At 48.9% G+C, this 13,769-nt stretch overlaps 1 protein-coding gene across 14 annotated transcripts in view; it reads left to right on the top strand.

Moving 5' to 3' along the window:
- Positions 1-13,769, top strand: part of CUX1 (cut like homeobox 1) — a 466,860-nt gene that overhangs the window by 245,711 nt on the left and 207,380 nt on the right. For all 14 annotated transcript variants that reach the window (XM_055392896.2, XM_055392897.2, XM_055392895.2 and 11 more), the window contains exon 4: positions 8,417-8,495. In XM_055392896.2, coding sequence (XP_055248871.1) covers positions 8,417-8,495 — 79 coding nt within the window. The remainder of the gene's footprint in view (positions 1-8,416; positions 8,496-13,769) is intronic.

Genomic DNA, 13,769 nt, shown 5'->3' with positions numbered 1-13,769 from the left:
AAATCTCAGTGGCCTGTGGCAACCAAAGATCATTTCTTGTTCATGTGTCATGTTGACTAGGGGCTGGCTGTGACTGTGCCCCAGCCCCATGGGTGGTCCTCATTCTAGGATCTCAGTGGAGGAAGTAGGTCCTATAAGGTCCTTGCAGCAGAGGGAGGGAGCACACTGGCTCTTAAATCTTAATGCTCAGATAAGACACCATCACTTACATACCATTGGCCAAAGCATTTCATGTGGCTATGCCTGACATCACCGAGGAGGGAAAGCACCCAGGGGGAAGTTGCTGTTACACCACAAGTCACGTGGCAGTGGGCAGAGATGTGTGACGCCTCCTCCAGGGAGCCTAGATGGTAGTTGGGAGCGGCAGCAGCATATTCCATGTGACTCCGGGAACCCACAGCACAGCCGTGCTGGCACTCACATGGTTGGGCACTTTCTCACCCCTTCCATATCTCAGAGATCTGGTGGATTTCTATGAACTTGTTTTCTAAACCTAGACTGAGTTTTTATACTATCATAAGCAGATACTGATTGAGAGCTAGATTAAAATACCTTCCTATAGACATTTGTCTTTCTCTTATTTTATTTGAGACAGGGTCTCACTGTCACCCAGGCGGGAGTGCAGTGGTGCAATCATAGCTCATTGGAGTCTTTGGAGTCTTGACCTCCTGAGCTCAAGGGATCCTCCCAAAGAGGTGGGACCACAGGCATACACCACCACACCCACCCAGCCAATTTTTTATTTTTTGTAGAGACAGGATCTTGCTACACTGCCCAGGTTGATCTTGAACTCCTGCACTCAAACGATCCTCCCACCTTGGCCTCCCAAAGTGCTGGGATTATAGGCGTGAGCCACTGCACTACACATTTGTCTTTAAATGTAACACTTAGCCAGGCGCGGTGGCTCATGCCTGTAATCCCAGCACTTTGGGAGGCCGAGGCGGGCGGATCACCTGAGGTCAGGAGTTCAAGACCAGCCTGGCCAACATGGAGAAACCCCGTCTCTATTAAAAATACGAAAATTAGCTGGGCATGGTGGCAGGCACCTGTAATCCCAGCTACTCGGGAAGCTGATACAGAAGAATCTCTTGAACCTGGGCGGGGAGGTTGCAGTGAGCCAAGATCGCACCATTGCACTCCAGCCTGGGTGACAGAGCGAGATTCCATCTCTAAATAAATAAATAAATAAATAAATGTAACACTACATTAAAAAAAAAAAAACTCAACCTTATGAAAGTGATGTTGCTGAAAACATAACCGTGGAATCCAGTAGCAGCCATTAGTGCAGATGTGCGGGTCACTGCAGGAAGACAGCTGGAGATCGCTGTTGGGTGTGTACAGTGGAGAAAGACACCTCCCAGGAGCTACTGCCAGCCAAGTGGCTGTCATCATCTCACAGCACACAAAACAGATGCTTACTACACAGAGAACTCTTTACATATTAAGCATTTCCTTTGCTTTTTTTTTTTTTTTTTTTGAGACGGAGTCTCACTCTGTCGCCCAGGCTGAAGTGCAATGGCACGATCTTGGCTCACTGCAAGCTCGGCCTCCCGAGTTCACGCCATTCTCCTGCCTCAGCCTCCCAAGTAGCTGGAATTACAGGTGCCTGCCACCACACCCAGCTAATTTTTATAGTTTTAGTCAAGAGAGACGAGGTTTCACCATGTTGGCCAGGCTGGTCTCGAATCCTGACCTCAAGTGATCCACCCACCTTGGCCTCCCAAAGTGCTGGGATTACAGGTGTGAGCCACCATGCATTGTCAAGAACCCTTTACATATTGAGCATTTTCATAAATATTTAAACCTGGATTCCTGAACCCTTGGGTCACATCTGCAGACCATGCAGTTGGCCATTGCGGAAGCTATTAAAAGCATATTAAACACCCACTGCGTGCCCGTGGTCGGGAGGAAAAACAGTTGATGCTACAGCTTAGTTTTCCAGGAATTCAGTATCCCTGAGTCAGGCAGCCTTGTCTGTCATCCTAGAACTCCAGGACAGCCCCAGGTGGTGGTGGGAGGGGCCGCGGCTGGGAGATGGAGCTGCTCTGAGCCTGCAGATCAGGGTAGCATTCCTGGGAGGCGCCTTCCAGGCGGAGGGGAAATTGCTCATGTGTTCTGGGAACTGGGAGTGACTGGGTGCGGCAGGAGTGTGAGGCATGGCAGGAGGTGAGCCTGAAAAAGAGGCTGATCCCTCAGAGCAGGACAGGTTTTACCCAAGGCCGCAGGCCAGTGTCTAACCGTCTCTAGATCCGTCCTGGTTTAGCTTCTTCCAGATGGTTTTGTGTCTGTGTGAGAGTGTGTGTGAAATGGAGTTTTGCTGTGTTGCCCAGGTTGGTCTTGAACTCCTGGGCTCAAGCGACTCTCCCACCTTGGCCTCCCAAAGTGCTGGGATTACAGGCATGAGCAACGGTGCCGGCCCTAAATGGTTTTAAGGGCACGGTACCTACCTCAAGCTAAGGTGCAGGCAGGCACGAGGGAGCTGGAACTCTAGCCTAGGATTCTCTCTTCAGCAATTCTTGCCTTAAGACCTCGCCTTAGACGTTTGCTCATTCACAGATCCCTCCCCTTCTCAGAGGGAGCTGTGTTACCAAGCCTTGGCTTGCACCTCCAAGGCATGCAGTGGATGGGCTGCGCTCCCTGCAGGGAGTCAGGCGGGTGTGTGGGGGGCATGAAGGTGAGCAGGACACTGTCCCTTCCTCCCTCCCTCCCACGGATGCTCTTCCTGGCTGGTAGCCATGTGGACACCTGGGGGGAAGCTGTTCTGTGTGGCAGAGTCACTGTGTTGTGTCTGGTACTGGGGCCCTTGCCAGGGTAGGTCAGTGACTCGTCCAGCCCCTGGAGGCTGCTGCTGTCCCCTCCTCGTGCAGATGAGGTGGGGCTGGCAGTCAAAGCCCTGGCTCCCTCCCTCCCTCTAGACTCAGAACAGCCCAGGGACCCAGCTCGAGGTCTGGAGGAAGTGGTGTGTGCATTGGGTCTTGCAGCATAGATAGGTTTTGAGTGGACGGAGAGGTTAGCGAAGGGTGTTCCAAGTAAGCAAAGCACGGAACTAGGAAGTCACTGGCTGCAGCAGGGAAGTCACATGAAGGGACAACCTACCACAGACTGGGTGAGCTGCAGAGAGAGGATGGACTAAACTCCAACTTCAGGGTCATTCTGGTTGTTTTTTTTTAAGACAGGGTCTCACTTGGTCATCCAGGCTGGAGTGCAGTGGCTCAATCATAGCTCACTCCAGCCTTGAACCCCTGGGCCCAAGCGATCCTCCCACCTCAGCCTCCGAGTAGCTGGGACTACAGGTGTGTATCACCGTGCCTGGATAATTTGTATTTTTTTGTAGAGATAGGGTCTCACTATGCTGCCCAAGCTGGTCTTGAATTCCTAGGCTCAAGCCCTCCTCCCACCTCAGTTTCCCAAAGTGCTGGGATTACAGGTGCATGCCACCATGCCCAGCTATTTTTTATTTTTGGTAGAGATAGGGTCTCACTCTGCTGCCCAGGCTGGTCTTGAACTCCTGCCTCCATTTCCTAAATTGTTGGGATTACAGGCCTGAGCCACTGCGCCCAGCCTTGAGGCCCATTCTTGTCTGCGGAGCGGAGGGGACTTTATCATTTAGAAAAGGATCTTTTAAGTCATCTCTTTTAAGAAACCTCATGGTCCCTTTGCATACTGAATTCATTAAACTCATCGGCCTGACCGTGTTCCTCAGGACTGGGCTGGAATTTCCCTGTGTTAGTGGAAGAGGGCACGGGGAGAGGACTGAGAGTCGTGGTCCCTGTGATACAGCTCTGATGAGTGGAGGAACACTGGGGTTTTTGGTTTTTATGCCGGTTTAGATAAAATGACATGGATACACGTGGAGTGGTTTTTTTTTGTTGTTTTGTTCTGAGATGGAGTCTCGCTCTGTCGCCAGGCTGGAGTGCAGTGGCGTGATCTCGGCTCACTGCAACCTCCGCCTCCTGGGTTCAAGCAATTCTCCTGTCTCAGCCTCCTGAGTAGCTGGCATTACAGGCGCCTGCCACCATGCCCAGCTAATTTTTGTATTTTTAGTAGAGACAGGGTTTCACCATGTTGACCAGGCTGGTCTGCATCTCCTGACCTTGTGATCCACCTGCCTTGGCCTCCCAAAGTGCTGGGATTACATGTGTCAGCCACCACGCCCGGCTCAGTGGAGTGGTTTTAAAACCCCGGTGTCCAAGGGGCTGGTTCCTTCTGCTGGCTGTAGGGGAGAATCTACTGTGTCCCTGTCCCAGCTTCTGGTGGTTTCCTGGTCATCTTCTTCTTGGAGATCATCAGCCCAGTCTCTTCTTCATCGCTCTGTGACATCCTACCTGTCTACATGTCTGTTTCTGTGTCCAGGTTTCTCCTCCTTATTGGATCCAACTGGACGAGGGCCCAGGCTAATGACCTTGCCTTACCTTGATCACCTGCAGAGACCCTAGCTCCAAATAAGGTCACCTTCACAGGTATTGGGGGTCAGGACTTCATCATCTTTCAAGAGACACAATTCATCCCATTATAGCCCCGAAGTGTGCCGTGCAAATTACCAAACCCCACATCCTGGGGAATAACCCAAACAGGAGACAGGAGGACAGAGTTCAGGATCCTTCCAGATCCCAGCCCTTGCCTCCAGGAGACGCAGCCACCCGCTACCCTGAGTCGGAATACCTCAGAAGTGAGGGGCCCTCCCTAGGCAGATCCTAAGCCAGAAAGAGAAGCCTCTGTGTGGCCATCAAGCGGTACGGACAGCAGCCAGGGCGTCTGCCCAGCTTCCTGGACAGACTCTGCTACCCACCTGCCTCTCTTAGAAGAGCCCCAGGGAGCGTTCCAATTCATCTGGAGAAGCAACTCCAAATCCGTTGCTTACTCTATACATCTATAATATGTGGGCTTAGGTACAGTTGAAACAGTGCCATTTAGACAGTTCCCAAAATTTGTAATAGATATTGAGAAAGATACATGATACGACAGGGAAAGAAAACACAACACACTATCTTACGTATAGGCTGATTTCAAGTACGTACATACACACACGCGTTTTAAGCAGCTTGATTGAGATATAATTCACATACCATATAATTCACCCATTTAAAGTCTGGAGTTCATTGACTTTTAGGATATTCACAAAGTTGCACAGCTGTCACCACAGACAATAGTAAAATGTTTTCATCACCCCAAAAGGAAATCCCACACCCTTCAGTTGGCATCCACCAGCCCCTCCTTCCCACCCACCCCCAGTCTGAGACCACTCTTAATGTATAATACATCTGTCTCTTGTTTGCCTGTGTGTCTGCATTTCATGTAACTTTTTTTTTTTTTTTTTTTTTTTGAGACGGAGTCTTGCTCTGTTGCCAGGCTGGAGTACAGTGGTGTGATCTCAGCTCACTGCAGCCTCCACCTCCGGAGTACAAGTGAAGCAATTCTCCTGCCTCAGCCTCCTGAGTAGCTGAGATTACAGGTGCACGCCACCATGCCCGGCTAATTTTTGTATTTTTAGTAGAGATGGGGTTTCATCATCTTGACCAGGCTGGTCTTAAACTCTTGACCTCATGATCTGCCCACCTCGGCCTCCCAAAGTGCTGGGATTACAGGTGTGAGCCACCGCACCTGATCACAACTCTATTTTTTTTTTTTATAATTAGGAAAAAAAAATAGAAATAAAGACCTGATAGTCTGACTCCTGCCAGTGAGTGGAGGATTTTAATTATACTTTTAAATTTTTTTTCTATATTTTTGATATTTTTCTGATCACACAATGAGCATGAGTTGCTAATAATGGGGGAGGGGGTTATTTTAAAAACAAAGCATGGTCTTGTCATATTAATAGTCCTTGTAGGCAAGGCATGGTGGCTCATGCCTGTAATCTCGCCTGACCCCTGAGGTCAGGAGTTCAAGACCAGCCTGGCCAACATGACAAAACCCCGTCTCCACTAAAAATACAAAAAAAAAATTAGCTGGGCATGGTAGCACACTCCTGTAGTCTCAGCTACTTGGGAAGCTGAGGCAGGAGAATTGTTTGAACCCGGGAGGCGGAGGCTGCAGTGAGCTGAGACTGCGCCACTGCACTCCAGCCTGGGCAACAGAGCGAGCCTCCATCTCAAAAAAAGGTCCTTGCATATTGTTCTGAAACTCTACTCAACACCAAATTCACAACCTTGTTTTTTTTTGTTGTTGTTGTTGTTTAATTTGAGACAGGGTCTCGCTGTGTTGCCCAGGCTGGAGTGCAGTTGTACGAACACAGCTCACTGCAGCCTCGAACTCCTAGGCTCAGGCAGTCCTCCCACCTCAGCCTCCCAATTAGCTGGTATTACAGGTGCATTGCCACCCCGCCCAGCTAATTTTTTTGTTTTTTGTAAAATTTTTATTTTTAAATTTTAATTTGTAGATAGCTCATTATTTTGCCCAGGCTGGTCTTGAACTCCTGGGCTCAAGCCATCCTCCTGTCTCTGGCTCCCAAAGTGCTATGATTACAGGCGTGAGCCACCACACCTGGCCCAGAATCACAGCCTTATCTTATCGGGTTGAGGGGGGTGGAAATGTGTCTGAGTTCCAAACAATTGACTTCAAATTGGAATCTTGGTGCACAGCTTGTTAGAAGTTGGAAATGCTTGCATTGCACTAGGCTGCTATGCGTTCGATTTTCTAGGCCCAGCTCCCGCTAGCCATCGTCCCCCAGTTCTGAGCGCCCCACATCCTTAATCAGGAGACCTCTCTCAGCCCTTAACAAACTGCCCGGTGGCTCAGGTGAGAGGCCCTGTAATTAAACCACATCCTTTGCCTCTGTAATAACATCGGAGACAGCATAGTTCTAGGAGGGGACAGACGGAATATATAATTTCCTGTCCTTTGCCTGAGCCAGTATGACATTGGTACATGTGCAGTCTTGCGTGTTTCGGCTGTACAGTGCGATCTGTTGTCTCAGCAAGTGTGTAGGTAAGCTAAATATTCTAACAAGTCAGTCCAACCATGGCAGGCTCTTTGCATATGCGTCCAGCATAGTTGATGAACAGACGTCTACACTAGAGGAAACTGGCTCAGCTAGTCAGTTCACAAAACAAACCAATCCTGGCCACCATCGCAAAACCTTGCCAGTTGCCTAATCTGGAATCCCCGGGACCATCCTCGATTCACCTGGTTCTTCTGGGCCTCCCGTCAACTGTGTGTGTCGCTGATCTCTCCAGCCACCCCCTCCTCCTCCTCAACACCCACAACCACTGCCCAGCGCATCTCACTCGGATGAAAGCAGTGACGTCCGAGGGGTCTCTTCCTCCCTGCCCCCTCCTGTGCTCTTTCCACCCTGACCGCTGCTCAGGTGATGAGGGTCTCCCTGCACCCTGCACCCTTGTGCCCCTCAAAATCTCACCCCACTTGATTGTCCAGCTGCGTCACCCACAGCTCCTGCATATGTATCCGCGTTCCCACCTGGCAGACTCTCGTGGGTCCCCTATGCCCCATGGTGTGTTGTAGCCGTGTTGGTGGACTCTTAATCTGGACTCCAGGAATAGAGCACAAGCTGACATGCAAATGAGTGTCTTAAAACAGAACACATAGGCCAGACGCAGTGGCTCACGCCTGTAATCCCAGCACTTTGGGAGGCTGAGGCGGGCAGATCACCTGAGGTCAGGAGTTTGAGACCAGCATGGCCAACATGATAAAACCTGGTCTCTGTTAAAAATACAAAAATTAGTCTGGCATGGTGGTAGGCACCTGTAATTCCAGCTACTTGGGAGGCTGAGGGCAAGAATCGCTTGAACCTGGGAGGCAGAGGTTGCAGTGAGCTGAGATCGTGCTACTGCACTCCAGTGTGGGTGACAGAGCAAGACTCTGTCTCAAAAAAAGGAGAATTTTATGAAATTCTTTGCTCCCGGGATTTGAATGTGTTCGTCCATTTACATGCAGCATCTTACCCGTCCACCTGGGTGAAATGCTTTTTAAGACTCTGCTCTAAGGTCACAACTTTACTGCCTGAAGTTCCCTTCTCCATGTCCCCAGGGATTTAATTACTTGTTAATTACATACCTGTTTCCCTCCTAGACCCTGAGCTTCTGGGGGTAGGAACTGTCTCTTCCCACCCACCTCTGATCCCCAGCAGTGTCTAGCACATGGCCAGCTCTTAAGTCAGCATTTGGAGAAGACAAAAGACCAGGAAGGGCACGCCAGACCATTCTCTATGGAAGACCCACCCAGTGTTCCCTGCTGTATAGTGAATGGCTCCATACTCCCAAATCTCTGCTCCTCCCTTGTTTACCTTCATGAACAGGGTCCTTTTGTGTTTGCAGGCATTTCCTCTAAGAGGCTGAAGCCCAGTTGTCAAGCATCTCCCTTGCTACGGGAATTCACTAGATGTGTAATGCTTTGTAAATTACCTCTTGACAAATGTTGAGCTCTTTGTTTTTCTTTTCTTTCTTTCCTTCCCTTTCAGATTGATGCACTGAGTAAAAGAAGCAAGGAAGCTGAAGCAGCTTTCTTGAATGTCTACAAAAGATTGATTGACGTCCCAGGTAAGCCCCGGCAGTAATGGCCCACCAGTAGGGGGCGTTGTGTCTGGTGAGTCGGTGGGTTTTTGGCTCATTCTTCTTGGCTTTCCTAAGGAAAATAAATATACCATCAGTGGCAACTTCCCCCCAAGAAACCAGGGAGTGCAGGACACATGAATTCTTCACAACCCAGACTTTGGGTACGGAGGGAAATTGGATGCACTTGTTGAAGTACTCACGTAATCTCTAGGGGATGACTTCGTAAAAGCAGAGATCCAAATCTCTGGGGCTACAGCATAAAACCCTGCACGTACTGCAGAGAAGATGCAGACCTGATGTGTGTATGCTGTGTGGAAGTCCCTCATACTGCCCAATGCCACCTTTAAGACTTTAGGAATGGCCCTACTAAGACACCTGGAGTGTCCCGCTCCCCTGCCAGGTCATCCAAGATCAGTGGCCCCTGGACAAGCCCTTCACTTAAGGGTTATGGGCAGAGGGTAACTGATAATCCTTGCAGCTACAACCAAGTATATCAGTTGTTTCTTTTTTTTTTTTTTTCTAATTTTATTTATTTATTTTTGAGACAGGGTCTCACTCTGTCGCCCAGGCTGGAGTGCAGTGGCACAATCTCCGCTCACTGCAACCTGCACCTCCCGGGCTCAAGCGATCCTCCCACCTCAACCTCCCAAGTGGCTGGGAGGTACGTGCCACCACACTCAGCTAATTTTTGTATTTTTTGTACAATGAGTGCGATGAGGTCTCACTTTATTGCCCAGGCTGGTCTCGAACTCCTGGGCTCAAGCTATCCTCCCACCTCAGCCTCCTAAAGTGCTGTGAGGTTACATGCAGGAGCCACCACGCCTGGCCCTGTTTCTTCTTTTAGAGGGATTGAAGAATTAAAATTTAAATATGTTTGTGAGGCATTCTAAGAGAGGTGATGGCTTCCGATTCTTTATTCTGGAAAAGTGAGAAGGCAGGTAGAGTGCCTTGAACTCTCTGATCCTGTTTGTGGGTCCTCGATTGCCTTAGAATCTGGAGTAAGATGATGGACATAACTATGTGGGGCCCAGCTCAGCCCTGGAGAGATGCTGATCAGAAAATTAGGAAAGTCACTTGATGCCTTTTTCTGCCAAGCAAAGAATTGGAATTACCACCACCCTCCCCTCCCCACCCATTACAGTTGTGCACTTGCCCTTGTTAGCAATTCTCTGAATATCATTGACATCATTAGAGCTACATTAACAGAGCGAGGCAGACTCAGGTCTCCTTTGTACCTGTACTTGTGTTCTGATTCAGGTCTACCACGGGCTTTGCTGTCCCCTCTTGGAGCTGGGATTAATAGAGGTCACACCAAACACAGGATGGCAGAAAGCACTTCGGACAGGGAATGAGGAGACCCAGATTCTCCTTCCCTGGATGACATTCCTTTTCCTCTCTGGACTTCAGTGTTCTCATCTGTAAAATGGAACAGGGTCAGGGAACAGCCTAATCGTAGAGAATGGTTTGCTTTGTTCTAAACTTTTGCTGTCTTAGGAGCTTATCTAGTTATTAGTTCCAAATTCTAGCCTTTTGGTTTTCTGTGAGAGTTTGTATCTGACTAGGAGTTCCCTGAAGAACCTGACTGAGCTTCACGAGGAGGCTCCTTCACAGTAAAATGGATCAGAGTGTTACCACTGGAGGGTGTCCAGGTTCTTGGCGTTTTGAGCAATGAATTGGACAAAATGCACAAAGCAAGGAAAGAATGAAGCAACAAAAGCAGATATTTACTGAAAATGAAAGTACACTCCACAGGGTGAGAGTGGGCTGAGCAGCCGCTCAAGGGCCCAGATACAGATTCTTCTCGGGTCCAAATATCCCCTGGAGGTTTCCCATTGGCAATTGGTGTTCACCCCATGTAAATGAAGTGCTGGCCCTCATTCAGTCTGATCAGTTGCAGAAAGCAACCAACCAGAGGCTGAAGTGAAGTTATAAAGGTCACACTCCTATGCAAACATCTTGATTGGTTGCGGAAAGTAACCAATCAGAGGCTAAATTGAAGTTACAAAGTTGTACTTCTATGCGAACGAAGACTTGGCCCTGCAATCAGTCTGGTTGGTTGCAACCAATCAGAGGCTGAAGTTACAAAGTTACGCTTCTCTGCAAACATCTGATTGGTTGCAGAAAGCAACTAATCAAAGGTACTTTCAATTTCCCATCTGCAGGGCAGAAAAGGTGGGGGTTTGCAAAGGAAGTAGACGCTGGTCCTTTTGTTACTTAGGCGTGGAAAGTGGGGGTTTTTCCTTCGATTTAGTTCTAGGAAGTCAGGGTGAATCGGCCTTTGGTTCCCTGCCTGCAGACTCTATTTTCCTGCCTCAAGAGCACTGTCCCTTGGGCGTCAGCAGCCTGGCAGGCATCACTGGCATTTTCTTGTGCATAAGGTAGTGACTGAGAATTTTCTCTCTGGACTATGTCATGTCCATACTGACGCAGGGATAAAGAATTTACAGAAAAAGCATGACCTGGGCTTTGAGAAATTTTATTTTGTGTTTCGAAAGAGTTCATTCTTTGACTTTTTGTTGGTTCCTCAGGCTCAGGAAGGTTCTGCTCCATTCTATTCCAAGAAGTTCTTGCTACCACTTCTGGGAGCAGGATCCCAGAAGGGGAGTGTTTTCCAGCTGAGAACTTTGTCCAGTTGGTGATTTAGTCGAAAGAAGACTGGCTCACTTCATCTTTGCCAGAGACCCAAAGACTGTTTAGCTGCTGTTTTCTAAATAATATGTAATCTCTTTTCTTTTTTTTTTTTTTTTTTTTCCTGAGACAGAGTCGCACTCTGTCAAAGAGGCTGGAGTGCAGTGACGCGATCTTGGCTCACTGCAACCTTCGCCTCCCAGGTTCAAGCAATTCTCCTGCCTCAGCCTCCCACATAGCTGTGATTACAGGCACCCGTCATGACACCCAGCTAATTTTTGTACTTTATTAGAGATGGGGTTTCGCCATGTTGGCCAGGCTGGTCTCGAACTCCTGACCTCAGGTGATCAGCCTGCCTCAGCCTCCCAAAGCGCTAGGATTACAGGCGTGAGCCACCATGCCCAGCCTAGCTGCTGTTTTCTAAATAACCTATAATCTCTTTTCAAAAAGTCAAATTTGTACCTCAATTTTTCCCTAGTGAAATTTTCCAACTGGGCAGTCACTTTAAAACATTGCTAGGTTTCTTTCTCTGCAGTTACGTTCTGTGTTAATTTCCCATAGAAAAAAGACCGTTTTTCTCATCAACGTTTCCTCTTTACCTGAGCCAACCTTGTCCATGTACATGTACAAATTTTATAGAATTTTGATCATAGCATGGGTATATATTCATATTCTGCCTTTCTCACTTAATATTATGATTCTTATTATTACCGTAAGCATTTTCCTATATTGGTAATATTCTTCACAATTTTTATTTCTGGCCAGATAATTGAAGTTTGCAGTTTAAATTGATGGATGGTGGGAGCAAAGAATGTTTGATGTTTTCTGTAATACTAAAAGTCAATCAGAATACATCTACATTCCACATAGATCCCTTTCACCCACCGCCTCCCAGGTATTTCTTACAAATGCTGTGATCTGCCAGATCTAACAAGTTACTTGCAAAGCAGGAATGGTGCTCGGAGCACTCTCTCTGTGTTTTGAAGTCTGATTATTGCTCAGATGCAATCATTCTGTGGCTGAGGCTTACAGGAAGGGCCCGGTCAATAGCAATGATGCATTTACTGACAGTCACTCAGTCGAGGGGAGTCGGGGTGCCTTAACTGTCTGCATACTTCAGGCCTTAATCCAGTGGAATCCAGAAACGTTAGTAGGGTGCAGTAAGTTCTGCTAGTTGCAAGAGACAGCAACTCACACTGTCACAGGAAAAGGGTGGAAGCCCTTGGGAATAATGCAACAGGCATTCCAGCTATATGCCACACAGCCCTGCTCCTGGATCACAGGGAGAGCCACCAAGCTGGCCCCAGGAACAGCGGAGCCAGAGTCCCACCCAGCCCAGGAGTGACAGGCACCTGACCACACCAGCTCCCACCTGCTTCCCCTTCCTGAAGTTTTATTTATTTGTGCATTTCCTTGTTGCTTATCTCTGGGTCTCATTAGAGTGACAGCTCCGTGAGGATAGGGCTTTGCATTGTGGCTCTCTGCCCAGTGCCTGGCACGCAACAGGTGGGACATAGTGAATGACTGAAGGAGTCAATGGACCCAAATTCCCGCCACTCCCACTGAGTCCTCAGCAGCGGAGTTCACCAAGGGTTGCACTGGTGACTCTCAGAGCTTTGTCCCTGGTCCAGGTCTCACTCCTGAGTGCCAGCTTGCATATCTGACTGCCGCCTGGACTTTCCCGCTGGGATGGCTGGTGGGCACCCACCTGATGTGTCCGGCAGAAGCCGTCTTCTTACTGCCTGCCTTCTTTTGGCGGGTAGCATCACCTCCCACCTTACTGCTCATGTTCTGAGCTTTTTGTTTTTCTTGAGATGGGGTCTCGCTCTGTCACCTGGGCTCGAGTGCAATGGTGTGATCTCCGCACACTGCAACCTCTGCCTTCTGGGTTCAAGCGATTCTCGTGCCTCAGCCTCCCAAGTAGCTGGGATTATAGGCGTGCGCCACCACACCTGGCTAATTTTTGTATTTTTAGTAGAGATGAGTTTTCACCATGTTGGCCGGGCTGGTCTCGAACTCCTGACCTCAGATGATCCGCCCCCCTCAGCCTCCAAAAGTGCTGGGATTACAGGCGTGAGCACCATGCCTGGCTTGTGTTCTGAACATTTTGTCACCAACTCTGGCCATCCGACCTCTAGGATGTGTCTCAATTCCAGCCACTTGCCTTCACCCAAACTCCTGCCCTACAGTCTGCAGTTCACGTTGGCATGAGTCTAAGTGCTTACAGGGCAGCCAGACTCTTCCTGGCTAATCGCCACCGACCCCTCTGGATTAACCTGTTGAGATGCCACTTCCTGACAGAGAGGTCTTCCTGGCCTCCCCAGCTGGTTTAGGGGACCCTTCCCATGCACACACACACCCTGGCCGGGGACCCTGCCATTCACTTCATCATAATTCCTTGGTAACTGTTTGGCCGAGAGACTGGTTCAGTGCGGTTTTGTCCCTATTTCCTTTGTATCCACCCCAGTGCCTGCCATGTGGCAGAAACTCCATAAATATTGCTAAATGAATGCAGAAATTAATGAATCAAATTATTTCTTCAAAATGCTGAGTGTTTTTTTGGTGTCAGGCTCCTACTGTTCCCACTGAACCACCCTCCCGAGGTTGAAGCTTCCCAGTGAGGGCGAGCAC

The sequence above is a fragment of the Gorilla gorilla genome, chromosome 6, assembly GCF_029281585.2.
Source record: "Gorilla gorilla gorilla isolate KB3781 chromosome 6, NHGRI_mGorGor1-v2.1_pri, whole genome shotgun sequence".
NCBI lineage: Eukaryota > Metazoa > Chordata > Mammalia > Primates > Hominidae > Gorilla > Gorilla gorilla.
The sequence above is the reverse complement of the archived record's forward strand: the minus strand, read 5'-3'. Positions and strand labels throughout refer to the sequence as shown.